Below are 25,384 nucleotides of genomic sequence, written 5' to 3' on the forward strand. Positions count from 1 at the left end.
TACATGTGCTTTTTAAACACGTGCCTACACTGTACTCATTTTCCTTGCACTTTTTACTTTCATTAAAAAATCTAGGCCAGTTCCAAATATCACACAAACGTTTTCGTAGAATTTTAGAGTTCGTAGAAATTAAGTTTGGAATCTTACAACAATTGAATGTCTTAATAATATTCCGAGCAAAACAGTACGTTACTGTTTAATTAAACAATTACGTGTTCCATATTTTTATTTCACACAATGTGCTATAAAATTCTAGGCCTATGTGAAATAAATAACATTACAACATCAAAGCTATCTTACGCGAATGGCAATTTCACTTTAGTAAATTTATACGTTAAATGTGTTCTTGATCTTATCAATAAATCTGCTGTAATTTTAGTGATATTAAATTTCTTTGCTACAAGAGCCGGTAGTAGGCCAATAATTCTCTGCTTTATTCAATGTCTTTTCTCTGACCGACTTTATGTTATAATTTTATGAAGAAAATCCTTTGATTTTTATAGTTTTCTCATTCTCGGTGATATAATAATTGTCAACCTGTATCATAAAAATAATATCGTAACTTGTGTTTTATGTATTTTTAATATTAGTTTATATAAAATTCCGGAAAATAGGCTACACCAATTTCATTTATAAAGAAAGGTTCAAAGCATGTATGGCCTTGTGGTAATTAATATTAAGTCCGCATGGATATCGTTATTTTATACGTTTCCATTTTTGCAAGTTTAAAATACAACATCATTTTTTTTTCAATTGATTAATTACAAACATGAGCATATTGTCGATCGTTCGTATACCACTCACGTCAGATGAAAAAATAGCGAGATAAAGTCACGTGTGCAGTGTTTCGACCAATCACGATAACGTTTATTCTAACATTTGTTAAACTCTACTGAGCCTTTGGTTCAACTGACTCAGATGCCTGTAAAGTTTTGACAATTTCTTTTGAATGCTAATCCAGTAAAATAATTCACTATAGCAAATTGATGATACAACTGTGATTATAGCTCTCACGAGTAAATATATTAAAATCAATCAAATATTGACAATTTCGTGGACTGTACTTTTCCAAGACATTTGTCATCGTTTAAGAAACACAAAAAGCATTCTAAAACGTCTGTACAATCGTCGTCGATTAAAGTTGAATTTTAAACTACTCCATCACGTTAAACAATCTAGTTTCTTCTGCAGCTTTCGTGCAATCAGTACGAATACTTTATTTATTTTCAGTTATATTCTATTAATATTCTGTTTCTGTTGTCGTTATTTTCTAGTCAATCTTCTCTCTAAAGCTTTGTTCACACTAGAAGACGCAACGCGAGGACGTAGACACAATGCAAGCGAGTTTATCAATGTCTTACCTTAGTAAAAATTTGGCAAATTGTAATCAGTACGAATACTTTATTTTCAGTTATATTCTATTAATATTCTGTTTCTGTTGTCGTTATTTTCTAGTCAATCTTCTCTCTAAAGCTTTGTTCACACTAGAAGACGCAACGCGAGGACGTAGACACAATGCAAGCGAGTTTATCAATGTCTTACCTTAGTAAAAATTTGGCAAATTGTAATCAGTACGAATACTTTATTTTCAGTTATATTCTATTAATATTCTGTTTCTGTTGTCGTTATTTTCTAGTCAATCTTCTCTCTAAAGCTTTGTTCACACTAGAAGACGCAACGCGAGGACGTAGACACAATGCAAGCGAGTTGATCAATGTCTTACCTTAGTAAGAAATTGGCAAATTGTAATCAGTACGAATACTTTATTTTCAGTTATATTCTATTAATATTATGTTTCTGTTGTCGTTATTTTTTAATCAATCTTCTCTCTAAAGCTGTGTTCACACTATAGGACGCAACGCGAGGACGTAGTAGCAACCAAGCGAGTTGACCAATGATAAGCGACTGTTTGAATAATCCATAATTTGTGATGGGTCGACTCGCTTACTTTGCGTTACGTCCTTGCGCTGCGTCTATAGTGAGAACCCAGCTTTAGTATCAATAGGAAAGCTGTAATATGGATATCTAGCCAATCTGTTTGAAAACTAAAGTAAAAGAAAAATGTGTAATGTAACAGTTAGTAATCATTTATTTGAACTTTCAATTGCCTTGATTAAATTTGCAAGTTGAATTTTCCGCGTAACCTTATCAAGAATTAATGTAACATTTCGACCGCTTTCGAAAGATGCTTGAAAGAAGATGATTTTGCAGTAATACGAACATTGAATTTTTCATCAATCTCAATGTACTTAGTATGAAGTACCGTACAAATTACGTCAGAGTAGGGCAAACAGCTTACCAATTACTCAACACCCTGACGCAAAGCCACCGTAGTTAAAAACAATTACAAAATTGAATAAAATGTCTTTCAATTGCGATCTTTGATATAAACTATAACAAATCTATAGTATTGTAAAAGCTCTTTTCTAGGCCAAACTTCCTAAAACGTTCTCTCAAAAAATTGCATTGACAAATTGTGCTTGAGTTTGGCGTTTGTGAGAGCATTTTGTCTGTTTTATAGTACAACTTTAAATAATAGCTCTTTTATATGTTATAGTATCGTATTAGTCATCTGAGTCAATAACTGCCAGTTTTCTTTGTACATGTAACAAATAGCGATTTACTCGTTTTTGAAAGATAATTACTGTACATCTTTATTAAGTTATTGTTAGTGTCTACTAATATATGTTATGTCCATACACTGTAGACCACTAAACTGTGTCAGAAATTCCCCAGTTACTGCAGCACAGATAGTTTTAGAATTGAATACGAAGATAAAGATATGAATCATGTATCTTCAAAGATCCAAAATGCTAGAAACTCTCCAATTCTAACGTTAAGTGACCAAACTTGAAGACCGTTATTTTATTGACATTGGGAATAATACAATACGGGAAAAAACAGTTAAGTGTTAATTACGCTGCAGGCGTTATCATTACTGTAACCTCGCGCCAGTTGCAGCATTCATGGTTAGATGTTGCAAAAACAAAATTCTTGCTACTTGTATTACTTAGCTATTTGATATTATCTTTCTATGTAATTTGAGCCAATCACATTATGAATAAAGAAGAGCCCATTTGGTATCGTACATTAGTAAATGAAGCAGTGATAGCGTGATTTCTTTGAAACCACTTAGGCTGCCCATGTTAGATGGAGTAGGCTATAAATTGCGCCAGGAATCTATATTTGTTTACCTTATTTAATTACATTGTATTGTTTTTGAAACATTTATCTTTAGTCCCTTTCCACAACTCACTCACTCTTTACTATCTATTATAACAGATATTGAATGATTATTATAATTGCTAAAATCAATTTAATTTCCAATGTTTTATTTAGCAACACATTTTAAGCACACTCATGAGCCCCGCGCAAGCTTAAGTATTTACCGGGTGAGTTTGTTCATGGGCACCCGATATCGCTAACTGTTGTGGGGGAGGAACCAACTTACACTGGTAAATGACTAAGCCTAGCCTCTATATAATCTATGTTAAATTGTTTATATTTACATTTGTTTTTGTATACATTTTTTTCTATTAAGTAACCCATTACAGCAAATTACCACTTCAAATTCGGGACCAATATCTTAAGTGATGCCTGTTTTCCATTAAACGAATGTATTCGCGCGAATCGAATATTCCTGAGGTCTGATTGGTTGTTGCGCATTTCTTTGCATTTCAAGTTGGTAGAAACATGTGGTGAAATATGCATTTCGATTTGCGCGCCAATAGTATACATGCACACACAAAAAAAAAAATACAAAAAATCGTTTGAGGCATCATATATTGAATTATACAGGACAGTACAGTAAATTTGTAAACATAGATCAATACCTTCTCAACTTGTAATCAATCGTTCTTTTATAGCTATGAGGCGGCGTGACTCACCAAATGCACGGCTGGATCAAACCCATACGAAACGCCTACGGTAGAGTCCAGTAAGGAAATCAAGTTGACAACACTTAAGTAAGTAAAAGCATTAATTATAATAGTATGAAAAATATGGAAAACTTACCTTAAAATCGTTTGCTGTTCCAAAGTATAACGGTACAAATGCCAACCATACGATACACGTTGTATACATCGTAAACGCAATAAACTTGGCTTCGTTAAAATTCTCTGGAATTTTTCGCGTTTTAAACGCATATACAGTACAACAAAACACTAAAAGTATCGCATAAACTAACGAAACCATTAGAGAAAGTTCAGATTCACTGCATTTTAAAACAACAGTTGAGTTATTGTTTGAATAATCCAGTCGCACTCCGGGCCTCTCAATTATAAGCCATAATAATGAGCCAACTAACTGGATAGCCACCATCATCATGCATATGATTAATTGCGAGAAAGGACTTATATACTTAGGTCTTTGAGGACTCTGCGTTGAATTAAAAATTCTTGCTATGCGATTTGTTTTTGTTAGCAATGCGGAATAGCACATAGCGAACGAAATTCCTATACCAACTCTTCGTAAAGTACACGATGGCAGAGATGGCTTTGCTAGGATCACAAAAGTCATGAAGTAACACCAGATGACACCAGCCAATAGGAAATAACTTAACTCGCGCGCGGAAGCACGCACAACAGGCGTGTCGTTATACTTTATGAATATGCAAATTACAATAGATGTAGCAATGACACCGCCTAAACTGAAGATGACTGGAATAATTGACCACACTTCATTCCAGTGCATGTAGTCGATTGGAATGACGTCACAGCCAGTTTTCTCCTTGTTCGGCCATTCTCCTAATTTACACTTTTCGCACAGGAATTCATTCAAAAGAAACTCGTTTTCGCGACAAGGAAAGCAGATCCAACAACACGGTTCTCCTTCCTGTAGATTCTTCACCTCTCCTTTTTTACACGGTTCACTGCACTGCGAAAGAGGTATCGCATTGTCTGTGGAGAGCTTACTGTTGAATTGCACCATGTCGATATCTAGGTGTAGAGTTCCCATAGACCAGTTTCCGACATTCACATAGTGATAATGTTTGTCCGATCCCATACGGTAATTCATGATGTCGTAACGGCCTGGTCCATCACCCCGCTCGTCAAAACTTACTCTTGAGCCCGTGATATCTGTAAGAAAGGAATCAGTGAGAATCAGTAGAATTATACAACACAATATAGGGAACTTCGATTTCGGAAGACCAGAGTAGGCCTACGTATACATTGAGTTTAGGGGTTTTTATCATTTTTGGACCAAAATTTCCGTCGATTATAAGGACGACCAGACCTGATAGAAATGTGCAGACTGTTACTACCCTTATATGTGTTGATATTGACTTATAATACTCAATATACGTATGCAATGAATTTCTATTTTTAGAATGACAAAGTAATGTATTGTTAATAAACCCATCATAATTATTTCAGAGTAGCTATTAAAGCGTTTGTATTTTTGTCGGCAGCGTGCACAATATCTGAAATTACTCAAAATTGGCATATCATAAGTAATTATTCTATAGATCATTCAACATAAACCTACCCAATTGAGCACGTAGGTCTATTAGCAATACGGATGAGATGTACATAATGAACAAATAAAATGTTAGCGCATGACTTTTTCTTATCAATAATTTCGAAAAAGTAGTAGACTTTTATAATAACAATTTTAATTGATTCCTTTTATTAAAATATTGTCAGTAAAAATAAAGTAGAGAAATAGACTTAAATAACTTAGGGCGGAAACGACATATTTGTCCCCATGTACAGTATAGTGAACAGTGGTCTAATGTGTCACCATATAGTGAACAGTGGTCTAATGTAACCCCGTGTATAGTGAAAAGTGCTTCAATGTGTCCCCATGTATAGTGAACAGTGCTATAATGACGGTCTTCGTATTTAGTGGACAGTGTTCTAATGTGTCACCATGTATAGTGAACAGTGCTCTAATATGTCACCATGTATAGTGAACAGTGCTCTAATGTGTCATCATGTATAGTGAACAGTGCTCTAATGTGTCATCATGTATAGTGAACAGTGCTCTAATGTGTCACCATGTATAGTGAACAGTGCTCTAATATGTCACCATGTAATAGTGAACAGTGCTCTAATGTGTCACCATGTATAGTGAACAGTGCTCTAATATGTCACCATGTAATAGTGAACAGTGCTCTAATGTGTCACCATGTATAGTGAACAGTGCTCTAGTCTGTCACCATGTATAGTGAACAGTGCTCTAGTCTGTCCCCATGTATAGTGAACAGTGCTCTAGTCTGTCACCATGTATAGTGAACAGTGCTCTAGTCTGTCCCCATGTATAGTGAACAGTGCTCTAATATGTCACCATGTAATAGTGAACAGTGCTCTAATGTGTCACCATGTATAGTGAACAGTGCTCTAATATGTCACCATGTAATAGTGAACAGTGCTCTAATGTGTCACCATGTATAGTGAACAGTGCTCTAATGTGTCACCATGTATAGTGAACAGTGCTCTAGTCTGTCCCCATGTATACAGTGCTCTAATGTTTCTCCATGTATAGTGTACAGTGCTTAAATGTATCCCCGTGTGAACTGTGTTCTAATGTGTTACCATGTACAGTGGACAGTGCTCTAATGTATCATCAATAGTGAACAGTGCTTTAATGTATCCCCGTGTAAACAGTGCTCTAATGTGAACCAGGATTCACTGACACTGTATAGTTACATACAACATGATATAACTAATTCCCATTATCTTCAGTGACCAACTATTAATCCGTGTAATTGCACTAGAATCTCGCGTACCTACTTGAAACCTACTACTAGAGTTCGTACGTTCACAGAGCACTTAACTCACTGACCCAACATGGTGGTTTAAGCCTAACAGTTCGAACGGTATGTTAAGCATTCTGTCACCCACATCATGGAGATGGACTGTATGCCTATTGTCAAGCGGTCATTAAAAAGTTCAGATATGCCTAATTTTCTAGCGTTAAATGTAAACCTAGGCCTACTAGTATTCTCGGCTTGTTATTCTGTGGGCGCCTAGGCCTACTAATATTCTCGGCTTGTTATTCTGTGGGCGTCAGATAACGAAGATGATGTGCCCGGTGTATCCACCGCCAGTTTATCTAACCATATTGTCTGCAGAACGGTAATTTCCATAATTAGGCCTATATACTGTATACCCTTGGAAATTGATTACATTGATAGATTGATAGATAATTGTAACACAACAATAACACGATTTTTCTAGCATCAGGTGTTACATTTGGCTTTTAATTAGGAAAGCTAATCTTGTTTTCAACCCCACTTGTTAAAAAATGAATTCAATTTGGTGTTTAACCTTGTGGTGACGTTTTAAACACTGCTAATAGGCCTAAATACTTTTTTTTGCTCCACAGCGTGTAGCAGATGTGTTAGTAAAATTATTTTAATAAATTTATTTTATTTTATTAATTTCTTACACAATTGGCGTATTTACTAGGTCTAGTAGATTGGTTATCGTTCATGGAGGCTAAACAAATTGTAATTATGTCAGACACTCTCTGTCTACACAATCATACTAGTTTGACAAAAACAAGTGTAATGTGCCTAAATATGGTAGTGATATGCACACAAAAAATGTAGTGATGTGACTTCATCATGTCCATATATGGGCACATCACATTGTTGTTGTCACATAAAGTGTGATAGTGTAGACAGAGCTTTAGATGGCTTTATAGGTTTACGTAATTGGGCGCACACGTACAGGCTACTATTGAATTAACAGCTTTTGAACGCCGCTCTGACCAGACGATCATGTGATAGTCTGCGTGAAGTAGGCCTAGATAAAAATCCCGCCACACTGCATCTTGATAGGTACGCCATTGTCACGTCATATTCTAATTTGCAAAAAGCGTGGAAACATAATTAAAAACACGTATTTAATCTATAAAAGTAATTAAATATCGGTTTTTAAATTTGATTACCAATTAATCTGTCGCTATTACCGTTGCAAAGTTACTGTGGAGTGCTTTTGTTGAATGGCGTTGTTAAAAATGGATTCTCTAACAGATTTTATCAATTGAATCGATTTTATTAATGTTAATATCTAAAAAGAAATTATAACCAGATCTTGTGGGGATCGAGGTTCTTGTTTTGTTATTGCGTCATAAGCCTTTATTATAACATTTCAGATTATTTTCCGGAGTCAAGCTATTGTGTTAAGCTATCAACTCCCATCTTATGCAAGACGTATAGGCCTACAGAAATCATATTACGTAATGTATATAGATATAAAACCGAAGCCATAACGTATCAGTTCATTTGTGACCACCGCGACGACCAATGGTGGCGTAGGCCATGCGCCTTCATTTCCGACTGATTCCGGGTAGAATATAGCCTAGGCCACCATGATATAGAGCTTTTGCTTTTACGACGCGCCTCTCGACTAGCACCCGCGGCTGTCGCGTCATTTTGCGTACGCTTAGCAATATGAGCATGCGCAGATTTTTTACTCGACAGTTACTCAGAATATAACAAACAGTATTTGTGTAATTTTCTTATTACTTTGAAGCAGCAATTAACACGTATTAACAAAAGCAATTTTGTGAATGCATACGGGTGTGTACCGTTTTGTGATAAAATCTTGACATTAAGAATGCTTGAACACAAAAAAATTAATTATCCAGTTATCTACGACACGCGGAAGAATGCAGACGGCGCGGTATTAATAAATATCCCCGATGATCCAAACATACGACCTGTTATAATGTTATCACTTTAGTTTCGATAATAGCGTTCAAATGAGAAAAACTATTATTCAGAACATAAATATTCCTAAGCCTAAGTTTCAGAAAACGACGGGTAAATGCTGCGATTTAAACGCATGCGTATATGCCATGCGTCTCTGCACGAACATGGTGTACAAACGTCTGTTCACAAGGTTGATTGGCTACAAGTAATTTCTGCTGACAATTTTCCTCATTAAAAGAACAATATATAAGAATCCTCGCTTATGGTAAAAATAAACATTTAATTAGTAAAGTATCGGTCCCAACGGCCCAGGGCTTTGTTGAAGCTATCAAAAATAGTTTTTAGTCTCACAGAATACCCCCAATTGTATAGAAAAAAAACTTTTAAAATTGGTTGGAATATAGGCCTATTGAAGGATGAACCAATTAATTATGAAGATGGCAATATATATCCGTATTTTTCTGTCTCAGAAAATACCCCAACTGTATAGAAAAACAATTTTTCTGTCTCACAAAATACCCCAACTGTATAGAAAAACAATTTTTCTGTCTCACAAAATACCCCAACTGTATAGAAAAACAATTTTTCTGTCTCACAAAATACCTCAACTGTATAGAAAACAAAACCGTTTAAAATTTGAATATATTGACCGATAACCCAATTATTAAAACCATAAAACTGGCACCGTATTTTTCTGTCTCATAAAAACCCCAACTGTATATGAAAAAAAAACCGTTTAAATTTGGAATATATTGGCGGATGAAATATACTGTAACAATAAGGCATTATGCTTGTAGAGAAGAATTAAATTCTTATTAGGCTAGTCGCTTAGTCATAAACATTAATCGAAACACTCGTAAACTGTGACATAATATTGCTCACTTAGGATTAAAGATTTAATAGGCGAAATAGCAGATAAAATCCTAGTGTTCCCAAATCTAAATGTGTGATTTTTATACGTCCCTTGTTACTGTACTAATGGGTATTTTTGTAGGAAAAAATTCAACTTCAATAAGTTTATCGAAAAAGGCGAGGAAAAACAAAGCCTGTGTAACATTTAACACAAAATAGAACGCGGGAAAAGAAGGTCAGACAAGTATTTAGTGATAAAAAGGGCGCGAAAAATATCTTTACGTCTAAACATGAATGTATATCGTCTGCCAAGTAGAGCGCAGTTTACGCGCAAATCCAAGCTGCTCACATATGTTTTAATAACGTGTCAAAATGATGATGACTTTTGAATTATAGCAATTATCAACAAAGTCGCGATGTTTTAAAGGAATCAACGAAAGAAGATTGAAAAGTAGGCCTAGGTTGAGTTGATCTAACGTCGACGGTGTGCCCACACAGTTATACATTAATGCAAAAAATCTTGTATGTTATGACCAATAACAGAGACACACTATTATAGTAAATCCATTTAAAGCACTGAAGTTAATTAATTTTGATAAATTAATATAAACGTTTATATGACTTGGTATTAACGTTTGCACTTGCATTATTTGCCATGCCATACATTAAAAAGCTATAAGTATTTGATTTATCTCCGTCGTAGAGTAGTTTAATATAGGTCTACTTTGTTATATAAACGTCGTCGAGTACGTTGGTATAGTTTTACACCGGTTGGTGAGTACTTCGGTATACTTTTTACCCGTCGTCGATTGTTACCTGGCTATAAAATTATACCCGTCATCGCCGGTACTTTCGTATACATAGTATGTCATCGAGTACGTTAGTATAGTTTTACACCGGTTGGTGAGTACTTCGGTATACTTTTTTACCCGTCGTCGATTATTACCTGACTATAATGATATATCCGTCATCGCCGGAACTTTCGTATACATATTATAGTTTTATAAACGTCAACAAGAACCGGTACTTAAGTATATATTTATTATTAGTCTACTCGTCGTCAAGTGTACATGCTTTAGATCTAGGTTTATTCCCGTCGTCGTCGGTACTAAAGCTTGGTTCCCACTAGAACGTAACAAAAGGACGTAAACGCAACGCAAGCGTTTTAACCAATGACAAGCGAAGTTATAGACAGTTAGCAATCACAAGCGAATAAGCCATCGCTTGTGATTGGTCAATTCACTTGAGTTGCGTTACGTCCTTGTGTTGCGTCGCTAGTGGCAACCACCATGATAGTTTGTTACACAGCCGTTGTCTTGAATACTCGTCGTCGTCGTCGTCTCGAATATAAATCCCATTATGAGACACTGATTCAATTAACCTATATTCATTATTATATATTATTATTATTATTATATTAACATTTTGCAATTCAACACCAATTAATTGTACCCAAATTAATCCTATTTATTGTGACGTAATAAAATGAGTTGACTTACCTTCAAATGTAACGTTAAGTAGATAATCTAAGTAAAATTTCTTGCCTTCGTCCGCTGTAGGAAGTCCACAAAATTTGTTTTTCTCAAAAGTACAATTTGTAGTCGATTCGTGCCGAAAGTTATCCAGCGCATGCGCCATCGCGTAGACGGCATCAACAACAAATTGTATCTTTTTCTCTTGCGCGTACGTATCGTTCGTGAGTCGCAAAGACTCGTCACATGGATTTTTTGAATTGTTACCTAACTGGCAACTGAACTGATCTTCCCAAAACTCCTTAAACCAGGCATTCCCTTTTTGGTTATCGGGGTGTAAATTTAAAAAATATTCATCAAACTCTTTGATAGTTTTAGTTTGTAATTCTATAGTTATAGCACCTTGAGCGACTTCTTCGTTGCCTTGTACGGGTACCTCCTGAACGCCCCACCCGTCGCTTGCGAGCCAGACAAAGTTGTACCCAGCTCGTTGAGCCGCAGCCATGATTTCCCTAGCGTCATCCATACGGGTGAACAGTATCACAGCTCTTGCCTTGGCGTTATTGTTATCAAGATTTTTTACAATTTTATCAAACGTGATATTGTTCGAGACAAACGGAACCGTCTCGGACGCTGCTATACATATATTTCTAGCCCGTGCTTCCCGTTCAAATTGATCGATTCCAGGTTCGCCATATTGGCCTTCCGATGCCACAGTAGATACGTAGTCCCACTTGAAAGCTGCAACGATGTCAACCATAGCCTTAGCTTGCAATGTATCAGGCGGCACAGTTCGAGCGAAGTAATCAAACCGAGTCTTGTCTGACAATTGAGCGCTGGTAGATGCGTAGCTTATCTGCGGTAACTTAAACAGACGAAGAAGATTCGCAACTTGCGACGTTACTGTGCTGTAAGAACCACCAATAACGCCGAACAATACTTGATCGGCGATGTTGGTGCCATCTTGATTACACGGACAATTTGAAAATTCGTCTGAACTCAATGACGACCTGACAAACTTCAAAGATTGCTCTAGCGCGTATATATCGAGGGAGCACGTATCGCGAATTTCCGCGCCTAATGTAAGTCCTTTTAGCAGCGTCGAATCATTGTTGATTTTCTTTACGGCGAATCGCATCGCTTCCGCCCGCTGGATGCCACGGTCAACGTTCATCGGTCCACACGGCACTCCATTCGAACCCTTCTCGTGAATAGGAAACAATCCACCGAGTATCACATCCCCAGGTTCAAATATCACATGAAAGCCTTTTCCTTCCTCTTCATTCTGGCCTGTCAAGCATTGATAACATGTAAAAAGCACGATTGAAATTAAAAGTGAATTTGTATGCGTGCGTCCAGCAGCGTACATGATGCTCGATGTCTATCTCTCTTTAGCTTGCGGCTCACAAGGCACTGAATGGCAATATGTGCACCAGCGTAAACACACATCTACTTCAGACCGTCTTCCCGAGACTACTGTAGTACAATTAAACAAGACTTCGCTATGACGTCACACTAATCAATTATATCATAATTTGGTATACGAAATTAACAGTAACGAGTAGAAATCAAAATTACTCGCTACTCCGGTGTACGCATGTTGAAATAATATGCTCGTTTTCTAGTTATTAAACTTGCTTTCAAACATTAATTCCTTGTGTACGTTGTTTCGAATGTCAATCGTCTGACGGCAGTACGTAGGATATATACGTTCGAAAGGTAATTAATGAAATTATTTTACGACCACATGCGCATGTGCACAGGTTAATTGAACTAATATCACGTGTTAATGTTGGTTAGATACCGTTGCAGACGATAACGTCGGTTAAACGTTGTGACTTCTGCGCATGTTCCCTTAAGCTTCGTTTAACATCCCAGTTTTGTTGATCTGAAATGGGAAAAATAAATTATAAAGATTGTAAAAATATAAATAAAAGAAAATGCATCTATGAATAAAATGTTTAAGAAGTAAAAGTCGTTTAAAACTACCAATTTACGTTTATAGCTCTTAACATTATGGAACGCTACAAGGGCAACTAAAAATACTAGCAATTCATGGCGTTCCATATGAAGTAAGAGTTAATATAATGTGAGTGCTATTCAAAAGGTATACAACAGCCGTAGAATTATTTGTCAAATATTAACAGAAATCATAAAACTGTCCAGTATGCACCTGCCAATATGCTTTTTGTATTCTGCTCCTTTCCATGAAAATGTCATTCGATTATATTTAATTATTAATGAATATATTTGATAATTTACTAAATTATTACAAATGTCCATTAATGTATTTTATCTTTTTGAATAATGATTATGAATGCATTCGGAAAATAACATCGTAAATTAGAGTTTCAGAACGAGAAAAACATGAAAAAAATGAAGATTAATTAAATCACACTTTAAATATGTTATTTTGTAGTTTTTATAAAGTTAATCACTTCCATAGAAAAAAAATATTTTTCACTTATAAAATGACAAAATAAATGGTTAAATTCAACCAAAAACCCATTGGCTGACAGCCAATTTGACCATTTTTGTTTAAATTGCAGTTTTTTCAGGTAAATACATTTTTTTTCGATCCAATTTTTGGTCAAAGTGGATAACTATTATGTTACATTAAAATGGCATACTCCAAAAAAAAATGTAAGAATTATTTTTTCAGGGGGACAATGCATCTTTAATGTATTGTCTCATTTCGAATAATGATTATGAATGCATTAGAAAATAAATCTTACATTAGAGTTTCAGAACAATAAATTGCTTGCATCGAACGAGAAAAAGGAGAAAGGTGAACTTATTAAAGGAAACTGTATTACTATCAATGCAATTAAATTTATTTCCACAATACACAATAACATACAAGATAATTAATACAATGAAGTAATCATGTAGGGGGGGGGGGGCGGTCATATAAGTCAGAAAAACTGAGTATTGCCCACCCCAAGCTATGACATTAAATACGAATACGAAAAGAGAGAAGAAACATCCAAATATCCAATCTTAACTGGTCTTATGAAATATATATTCAACGTTCATCATATCTTGAAAGTAAATATCACTAATTAACCGTTAAATATATGCATTAACTTTATAAAAAACACCCGTAAAATATTACATTACAAATGCATTTCTTTTATTCAAGCACATTTTGATGTTCAATCTCTGAAAGGAGAATGCTACCCATGTGTGAGTAATCGAACTCTACGTTTTTATGAGTTTCTAATCGTCAAATGTTTTTTTTTTTCATTCCTAGCTTCTTTGGGGACTAATTCCTGATTGTTTTTCTTTAAGAATTTCAGACGATCGATAAGGATGCGCGCGTAACCTGTCCGACAGGAGAATATGATCCTGCGACTCGTATTGATTTCGTGTTAATTGTTAGGCAATCAAGCCCATTCTGACAAAGCTATAGTTACTCGTTATCAAGGATCATGTATTATTTAACATTGATAAGAGCAAATGCAAATTGCACACGTAAAAATAGTTATTCAATACATTTCATATTTCTTCTCGGTATAATGATAAAACATGTTTTTATTGTCACCCTCGAATTAAACTCAAACAATTCACGTTTTTGGCCCTCAGATTCTTGATTTCACGCTATTCTTTTGTTTGTCAATTTACTGCTAATGATTGACTAGAGAGACTATGCAATCGTTATAAGTTATGCTATTGCTATAGGGGGCAGTATACTTCCGGTATTATTTAATACTTATAGTTAATAGAGGGCGGGCTATATCTTGTTTTTTTAAATAACTTTTTAGTTGTGTTTTTTCAACACAAAGGCACGGTTCCACTCTCCCATTGGGACACCTATTACGCATGGGCAGCAAATACATAATAAAAGATGTGTTAGAAGTGTCTAAACTTTTCATTCTTAAGGACGATGAGCTCGAAAAAAATAGATCGAAAATCTACTTTCGACTTCAATGTACAGTATACTATAGCGCCGCTGCTGTGGTTATTAATCAGAAAACACGTCTTAATGTTACTGTTCTTGTTTTTATTGTCTTAATCTTAGCTAATATTACTCATGTCAGTAAATCACGCAACTAGGCCAAATTTCATATAGAGTGTGGGTTGTAAGTGTTACAGAGATATACTTAAGAGAAAAACACACGCCTGTTCTAGGGAACGTGCTTTTATTCGATGACTTTCTTACTCGAAGTGTATCGCAGGCTACATTAGTTAATTCGCTGTTAAGTATAATTTATACTTATATCGTGTAACGGTACGCGCTTTGTGCTCGTAAACGTGTTTGTGTGTATATCTAAATAAAAAGAAAAAATCTGCAAGAATTTCCAGACCTTATACTGTACTACTGAGCAAATACAGGGCCCAAAAAACAACATGGATCGGACCCGTTCAGGCTTAAGTATGGACCAGGCATAAGTTACGGTTAAACCCACTAGCGCGTTCGATCGCTTTTGTTTTAGTTGAGTAAATCTAAATGTAAACTGCTGTCTGTAGTGAGTAGCTTGTGTTAATTATTGACTGTTTGTTCTTCAACTTGTCTGGCAGGCAAAGTATTTCGGGGTTTTTTTCTACGGAAGTGAATAAGTTTATTAAAACTGCAAAATAACCTATTTGATTTTCGAAGACTGATTTAATTATTAATCTTCTTTTTATGTTTTTGGGGGGACAATACATCTTTAAATAAAGACGAAATGATGAATGAACGAACGCCACATTCAATGCCATAGTAAGCCGTTGCACTTTTCTCAATCAGGAATTTGTGACAATTTAATCCCGGATTTATGGGGGGAAAAAATTAAACCAAAAACATCTAAAAAATGTAAAATTCACAATGACTTATCCTTGTCAATAATGCAGTCAGACATAACTATGAATTCTATTGTATTTAGCAAGCCATTAAACAAAATCCAAGAAACGATAACATTGATTAATTAAACCCGTAAACGCATGTGAACCATCAGACATGCGCATTAAAACCAGACATGCGCAGTAAAACGTAGATGTCAAATTGCATCATTCTCTAATTAATCCCTTCGTTCAGCAATCCTAAATGTCTCGTTTAGTTTACGCTAATTGTTTTGTTCTTTTCAGGAGGTAACAAACTTTTATTCGAATCAATGCCCCAAAGGTGCAATCGGTTACATTTGAACCGCAGGAAAATAAAAAATGGAGACAGTTCGCCCACGCTTTTCTATCTCTTAATTTCATGCGAATTTGTAATTTTTTTAACAAATCACTTAAGATTTACGCTAATGAAGGAATATATTTTATGACAGGATACAGACTATCAATGTACTTGAATGCTGGGTAGGCCCTATATATCCTTACTGAAAATGGATTTGTCTTTCTTCAAACTTAAAGAACCAAACCAAACTTATTTTCACCATATATGTAAGCGTCTCAAAATGTGTTTTTGTTTTAATTTTGAAAGAGAAATCGCCATTGTTATGATTAGGCCTAAATCGCCATTGTTTCAGTTTAGGCTAAATCGCTATTGTTTAGGTTAGGCCTAAATCGCCATTGTTTCATGGTAAGGCCTAAAGCGCTATTGTTTAAGTTAGGCCGAAATTGTCGTTGTGTCAGGTTAGGCCTAAATCGTCATTGTTTCTGTTAAGCCTAAATATCCAGTTATAGCATGAACGAGGCACAAACCGTGCACGTTTTTAAAGCTAAGACTGTAATTAAACGGCTTAGGCCCTAATGATATTTTATCATGAAATTGCGGCTACTGTTTACAAGAACTAAGAAAGCATGCCATATCATTACTTTAAAATAATGTAACAACCTAATTTATTTGATTTAAAACTATAGATATTATGCCATATGTAACACGTTTCTATAATGATGGATTAATAACTGATTTATATGTTATATAAACTAAAATAATATTATTTACCGCGATGATGGATTGGGCGGTGTGTGGAACTTGTGACCTTTGTCAAAGAAGTGACAGATTACGTCGTACGAAGGGTATTCCGCTGCCGGGCAAAACGGTGAGTCGTGTAAATTAAGACGTAAGAACAAACCGTGATGCCATGGCTGGTTCGTTCAAATTAGTCGTATGTTTGGTTTTTACTGGCCTAAGGGTCATTACGCTTTTAGCTTCTGACGTTTTAACATGGCCGAAGTGAAATATCCAGTCGGCTGGAAATAGGTGGATTTGTTGAACTGAGCGTCTCCTCGGGTCAGAATTTTCATTTAGATGTCGTCGACACAGAATCAAAGTTATGTCGTTTCTTTTAAGAGGCGGTGGCCATTTCAGAACTGTCAAATTCCCGCACGTTTGTCGCTGAAACAAAAATACAACTTCCTCCGTGTAATGCAATGGTCGATAAGCGCGCAGAATCCAAATTATTCACTTTATCCCTTTTTGTATCCCATCCTCTATCTGAGATTATGATATGTACATTCCCGGATGTTCTTCTTTTTCTTTCTATTTCACCTTACACATAGCAGGAAAGAGTGAACTCTTCCTTGATATTTATGATGCATTTATCCACTTATCACTGAAATAAATTAAATACAATTTTCCATAATTTCCTAAACCTTTAGAAATTATCTAGAAGCTTTTATACGAAGTTTAGGCCAATGCACTGTACCATTATTTCCTATTGTATAATCTCGAAACAAATATGTATAATACTTATTACATCATGGTAATATATACAAAGAATAATGTCCTTAAACAATATGTTTTATCAAAGGTCTTTTCCGTTACATGGCCTAATCGATCTTCCATAGTTTCAAAAGTTTCGTAATTATCTATGTTATCAATGCGGAGGTCGACAGAGGGCGCGCTATTTAATGTTTCGATCTATATTGAATATAGAGATAACTCGAGATTTTATTAAGCTTATGTGGCTTGACCAATATTGGTGATTATTAATAACAATTTTCATGAAAAAATGTTATCTTTGTTTTGGCGACAATAGTTGATTTCCGTACTTCCTGCCGTTTGCTAAGTTGTCTTTGACAGCCTCTCTCTCTCTCTATCCTTACCATGCAGTATTTCCATTTATCTTGACAGTAAAAACTGTATAGAATCTACGATGTTGAGGGTCTCTACTATATATAACTTAGGAAATCTGTAGCCGTGCCAATGCAAGATATATTGGTTCGTAAGCATGAAAATATATTTACTGCATTCCTTTTGGTTTGGCACCGCGGTGTTAAATGCGTCAAATCCGTTGTAGTGTTTCTCAGTCTATCTTTGTAATATTTGGCGCCGCGGTGTACATGCGTCAAATCCGATGTAAGTGTTCCCTGGTCTCCGGTGTAAGACGAGCAGTTTTTCAATCAAAAACTAACCCATGTTTAATTTTTTTGTTTTAATTAAAATCCTTAACTCAAACGCGAACTCTACAATCTTCAATTTCCCGTGTCATTCATCAATCTATACTTTTGATTGCTGTTCGGATCATGCATATTTTATTATTCTTCTCTCTATAATTTTATGACTTGAACATTAAATAATATTAATGACGCTGTTTCCTGTTTCATTGTACATTCTTGCCAATTTGTTTTATTTGCATGTGAAGGTTTACTGTCTCTACTTTAATTTATTTATTTATTCACTTTATATTTTAATTTGTTATCTCTCAACACCACCGCTGCTGCTGCTGTTATAATATTGACTGTGAACGTTTGTATTAGTAGACAATGCGGCATGAAGTACTGTCGTGATGGCGCTAGTTACTATCCGTTATACATGATTGATTATTAAAATGACGTAATGCAAAACGTCATAAATACGTAGAAAGATGGGTACTCGGAGGTTCGTACGGCCGGGAGGACCAGCTTACGTTATGGTATTGTAACAGGCCAGATGCTGGTCAGAAGATTATTTACATAGCACACTACGCAGTGACTAACGAGCATACGCATTTACATTTACTAGGTTTCTGAGCGTGCGCAGAATGTATTTTAAGCTCGATGTACTTGCGTAGTATGTCATATTTGAGCGGGGTTTGTTTCATCGTACGGCATTATATCATATCAGAAAAGTCATAGCACAATGCATGATGGGAAGGGTTTGGGAGCAATAGCGCCACTGTATAATACAAACTGTACATATTGGTGGTGGCGCTATTGCTCCAAAACCCTTCCCATTATGCATCGTAGTAGTTATTTCTAACTTGTGACTAAATGTAAGTATGTAAATAGACAGGTATCAAACCCTGGAACTCTCTGGAAAATGGCAAGATAATATCGAAGTACGGAATCTAACCTACGCATCAAAAACAATATTGACAAGACTTAATCAATCCATGATAGCTTGACATAAAAATGACATTAACTAAAATTTAGGATTATTTATAAAAGAAAAATGTCAATAACTAATCAATATGAGACATATATTGTACATATCAAACTCGTTGAATACATTTTCGTTAGATATCTGATATGACGAGTAAATTATCTTTAAATGTATAGATAGATTGTAACAGTTTATTAAAATACAAACTTAAGCTCTGTCTGTGCCCATATATGGACATGATGATGTAATATCACTACCATATTTGGCTACATCACACTTTTTTGTCACATGAAGTTTGATAATGTAGACATAGATTTAAGTGGTTTCAAAATCAACTATGAATATTGGTGTATGCAAAATAGGCAGCTAAAATGTAATAACGGTATTACGATTTTTTCTCAAGCTTGGTTCCCACTAGGATGCAAAGAAATGACGTAATTTGATTAATTAAGCGTGGTTTCCACTAGGACGTAACGCAAGGAAGTAAATCGCGACGCAAGCGAATTGACCAATCACAACCGACAGTTCGAATAATCCATCGCTTTTGATTGGTCAATTTTTTTATTTCGTTAGATTTCTTTGTTTTATGTTGGAAAAATGCGGAAAAAATCGTCGATCTTTATCATCCTGGTGTAAATGAGCCTTTATTATCATTACAAAAAGAAATACGCCTACTATAAATATTTGTTTATTCTAATAATCATTTCAGTTGGAATTCTCAACATCAATGGTTCTATAACGTAAAACATAACACTATAAATAATTGTATATGCAAAATTAACTGATGTCCATGATATACATACTGAAACAAAAATATTCTTTTTTGAAAGTTGGATGTGATTTATTGCTGTACGGTGATTTCGTTTCTAACTAGTCATTTGTGTTTGCTAATTACACTCGCGATACCTATGTATTCCCATTCTATCTATTGTTCATTCCAAGTATTCCTCGGTGACCAAGCTGTAGTTAGTTACCACGGAATATTTAATGATACACATGTTTCACTTTCTGTCAGTTGTTCATTTACATTTAAGACCGTTGATATGAATGATATATTAATGGCACCTTTGGCGTTTCATAGGTAGTTTTTTGAAAAAAATCGAAACGTCGACTGGTGTTGGACTAATTTTAAAAATGTATGACATTAGTCTAGGTTCTAGACGGAATTTTTAGATAATTTGTTTCATATGTAGTAGAACAAAATTCAAAACGCCGACATAAACAGGACATACTACAGATTTGGGCAAGTTTAGTATGACATGTGTATAATATCTGTTAGGTGGTTCAACCACCTTCAGCATACAGTTAAGGTATGACCCGTAACGGCAATAGAAACTAATTCCTGACTATAGATACAATGTGTGATGTGCCAATATTATGTACATGATGATGTCATATCACTACCATATGTGGATATATCACTACCATATTTGGGCATATCACTACCATATTTGTGCACATAACACTTTTTTTTAAACTAGTTTGAGTGTAGATAAAGCTTTACTTCAAGTTATTCCTTTTAACTTGAATATTCTACTTCCTTTTTGCTTTATGCATTTTCATTCATAATTATGTATTTCCTGTTGGTTTTTCTGAATTAATTAATACAATATATTACAACAATGCCATCTCTACGTTTGTTTGGCATTTATTGAATGATACAGTACAGTGTAATTATATGGCTTTTAATGCACTACCTGTATATATACTACATATGTACTATGTTGTATATTGTACATCGCATGCAGGGCTCAATAAAATATTCACTTCTCTCTGTGATTTGACATTTAACGTTTCGTTTCATTCAGTCATTTCATTAGCATTTATTTTGCCAAATCAAGAAGAACAAGACTACATACGATTGAATATAAATTAGAACTAGGTAGGAGCCCGAGGTTTATCATTTGGAAAATAGAATCTCTTTTATACTAAAATAAATGGAATAGTTAATCTTATTTATTTGCAGTATGTTGGTTCGTTTCTCCAATTATATGAGCTTTGTTTCCCACTAACGTAACTCAATGACGTAAACGCAACGCAATGACGTAAACGCAACGCAAGCGTGTTGACCAAACAAGCGACAGAGAATAATTCATCGTTTGTAATTGGTCAACTAATTTACGTTACGTTACGTAACGTCATTGTATTGCGCCTCTAGTGGGAACCAAGCTTAAGACACACCGCAAGTGACAAATCACAAGTGATATTCGAACTGTCGCTTGTGATTGGTTAACTCGCTTTTGCGTTGGGCTAAATTACGTCGTTGCGTCTTAGAGTAACCCAAGTTTTAGTTAAATAATTTCTTAAACCCCAGTAGGCCTATTCCTTTCTCAGTAAGGCCTAACAACATGTCGCTGAGTTCTTTAATATTTTATTACCTAATAGATAGGCCTCTTATCCTACCAGTAAACTATATAATTCCCTGTTTAAACGACTATTAAATTAAATTGTCCTATTAAATTAAATGTAATACTGTATAAAGTTCTCCTTGAGTAGGAGGCCTATATTACGTCATCTGTTTCATTTGTTTTTATGGCTGTATGTTTTACATATTTTTCTCATTGACATAATCTCCTATAACCTTTTAACAACGACCATATTTTGTCGTAAAACAAATCGGAGGACATCTATGAAATTCGACATTCATGTATCGAATGGGATGCAGCAATATGTGGCGATATAGTTACCACCTGTTTGTCAGATCTCGACAGAGAAGGCCTCGAGATGATTTTACAACCAGCCATTATTCTAGCTAATGCATGGAATTGGCGTTCAGACGTGATATGAATTTCTCAGTTTTGTAATCAATGTATCGCTGCTGATATCTGAATGTAATTTTCTAACGAGATTATATTATTTGAATGGCTTTTATTGGTTTTATGTGTACCTTTCGTTATTAACGTTATTAATTTGACGTACACGTACTATAAATAAAGAATATATAAATATGAATGATTTAACATTTAATTTCTCGTTTGAAACAGATATTTTTGTTGTTCTATTTCTCGTTTATAGCTTTTAGCCACCTTAAGCTTTGTTCACACTCACACAAGGTTCCTTGTCCGGTAGCCAAATAAAAAAGGTGTAGGTCTACTGTTAGTAACCGTTCACACTCTCATTCCGGATTCCATACAAAACATGTAGGCTTATGTAATGTAAGCACGTTATATCGTATATGGAGTTTCCTCCAACCACCAGTGTGAACGCAGTTTTAGCCGTGATAAATTCTAACATAATAATACTTTTTTTAGTTTTATAAAAAGCTTTTGTTGTTGCTGCTGTGATGATAGTATGAGATGCCACTTCAAAACTCAACAAATTTCTTTCGTCCATTTCTTTTGTTTCACTAGTGAATGCTTGTTCTTTTATTCCTTTCTGTAGTATTTAATGCAACCGTGGAGACGGCCATATGTCCAATTATATAGAGTAATTGGCCATCAGTTTCAGAATAACATGTCCAAATAATCCATTCATGAGTGTTGTTAGGGACAGCTGATATCATAATTTCATCCAGACGTCTTTCAGAGCCTCGTCTAGAATTCATCATCCAGACGTCTAGCTGTCTTCATTTTAGAAATTGCTTAGATTAGGTGTCATTACCAATTGTTTTAAATGTCCATGTAACTAGTAGCTAGATCTTCCGTGTCTGTCATGACATACTCTCTACAAAGTCTATGCTTTTTTAAGCTGTCTATTCTAATTCATGCTTCGGCTTAAGAAATTCACACTGCCGCCGTGTTTCGGTGCTCTAATCAAGAAGGAAAACGACAATAATGTTGGCCTACTTTCAATAGAAATGTAACTTTGCTCCTACTCTATATATATTTTCGACAAAGCGCTGGTTTCAGCAGTGGTCGTATAGAAACGTAGCAAGAAACAGTAAAATTCTTTGTTTAGCCTTTTGGGCCAGGAAAGATACGTTCACACTGTAGCGTTGTGTCCAGTTTGCGCAAGCGTAAAGCTCTATCTACACTATAAAACTAGTTTTACCAAAAAAGTGGGTATGGCCAAATATGGCAATGATATGACATAATCGTTTCCATTAAGGATACATCATTTGACAGAGACAGAGCTTAAAATACAATGAATGGTGCTGAGATGTGAAAATCCAATATATCGTGTGAACCAACACTTAGTGAGCATGTGACAAAATTGTGCTTAACTCTTGGAAAATGCAGTTATACGTCATTACAATTTTCTTCGAAATATGTCGAATACATATAATATAATTACCAACCGGATTTCGTATTGTGGATTTAATTACAAATATTTATTCTAAACACATAAATCTATGATTAAATTAAGGATTGGTTATAATCAACACTTAAACAATTAAGTACTATTAATTCTAGAATAGCGTAATGATGAATCGCGTTGTATTGTAAGCACTCATTTCAGAGTTATATTTAATAGCTTGAATGTAGGAAAACATTAATCGTCAAGCGTGGTTCCCACTAGCGACGCAACGCAAGGACGTAACGCAACGCAAGTGAATTGACCAATCACAAGCGATGGCTTATTCGCTTGTGATTGCTAACTGTCTATAACTTCGCTTGTCATTGGTTAAAACGCTTGCGTTGCGTTTACGTCTTTGCGTTACGTTCTAGTGGGAACCAAGCTTCATCGTCACAAAAAGATCATGATTTTATTATTCCGCAATACAATATTCAATTTATATTGTGTGGTTTGGTTTTTAATATACATTTTATAGTATATCGACAGGTGCTGTTTATTACATGTAATATATTGCTGCTATTTACGTACTCTTGTGTAGTGCACTGACCTGGTGCTACACGTACGCTTTCAAGTAATACTACTACACGTACTACGCGTACGTACGTGTCAACATTTGTTGTTGCTGAACACGTACCTTTGCGTAATTCGTTACTGCATGTTTCACGAGTCGTGTATAGTGCTACACGTACTACTGTGTAGTACAATGCTGTTAGCACATATAACGTTTGATAACTGTACGTTGCTACTACGCATACTATTGTTTCGTGTGTTACACATATAACGTTTGATAACTGTACGTTGCTGCTACTACATATTGTGTATATAGTGTTACCATGCTGTTAGCACATTATAACGTTTGATAACTGTACCTTGCTACTACACATACTATTGTGTCGTGTGTTACACATACGTTTGATAACTGTACGTTGCTGCTACATATTGTGTATAGTGCTACAACGCTGTTAGCACATATAACGTTTAATAACTGTACGTTGCTGCTACACATACTATTGTGTCGTGTGTTACACATATAACGTTTGATAACTGTACGTTGCTGCTACACATACAATTGTGTTGTTTGTTGTTACATTATAACTTTGTTACGATAATTGCTGTTACACACTATAGGTGTGCATTGCTGCAACATATACATGTTGTGGTGCCACAGTATCATTCTTCGCCTGCGTATGCCTTCCAGAAAACATTTCCTAATATGAACACAATGTTTGTTTTTCCCACCATACTAGTTAGTTACGTCGTAGTAATAACCGTCACACGCACACGTGCACACTACGTATATATGCTATTGTTCGTTCAGCGTGGTTATCACTAAGACGCAGCGCAACGACGTATCAACGCAAAGTGCTGTATTGCATAATCACAAGTGGGAACCGACGACGCAACAATGCTACAAACATAGCAGGTTTGATTTTACGCAGGCGGGGGCAAACACAATTATGGGAAAGGCATTTTCTTACGTTGCGTAGGTTGCGCTATGTTGCGTCGCTAGTGGGAACAAGCATTAAGCGTGGTTCCCACTAGTGACGCAACACAAGGACGTAACGCAGCGCAAGTGAATTGACCAATCACAAGCGATGGCTTATTCGCTTGTGATTGCTAACCGTCTATAACTTCGCTTGTCATTGGTTAAAACGCTTGCGTTGCGTTTATGTCCTTGCGTTACGTTCTAGTTGGAACCAAGCTTTAGGCATTTTCTGTTTGATGATACAAAAGTGCTATTAACTTTTTAGCAAAATCAATCAACATATAATTGTTATTTCAAGTAACTCTAATCGCCATTACGAAGCATCTCAATCACTTATGCCTATAATTAAAATAATGATCTAAAGAACTAATCTAGACCCTTGACGATTGAAAGCATTAATATGTCGTAATCACGATGTCATGTGATGTTGAAAACCAATCAAG

The 25,384-nt window shown here is 35.3% G+C and overlaps 1 protein-coding gene across 1 annotated transcript in view; it reads right to left on the bottom strand.

The window, feature by feature from the left end:
* LOC140059625 (metabotropic glutamate receptor 3-like) overlaps positions 1 to 25,384 on the bottom strand; it is a 60,584-nt gene that overhangs the window by 17,465 nt on the left and 17,735 nt on the right. The window contains exons 2-3 of the mRNA XM_072105614.1: positions 11,014 to 12,874; positions 4,015 to 5,078 (exon numbers count right to left, since the gene is read on the bottom strand). Coding sequence (XP_071961715.1) covers positions 4,015 to 5,078; positions 11,014 to 12,355 — 2,406 coding nt within the window. The 5' untranslated portion in view covers positions 12,356 to 12,874. The remainder of the gene's footprint in view (positions 1 to 4,014; positions 5,079 to 11,013; positions 12,875 to 25,384) is intronic.

Source organism: Antedon mediterranea, chromosome 9, assembly GCF_964355755.1.
Source record: "Antedon mediterranea chromosome 9, ecAntMedi1.1, whole genome shotgun sequence".
In the NCBI taxonomy this organism is placed as follows: domain Eukaryota; kingdom Metazoa; phylum Echinodermata; class Crinoidea; order Comatulida; family Antedonidae; genus Antedon; species Antedon mediterranea.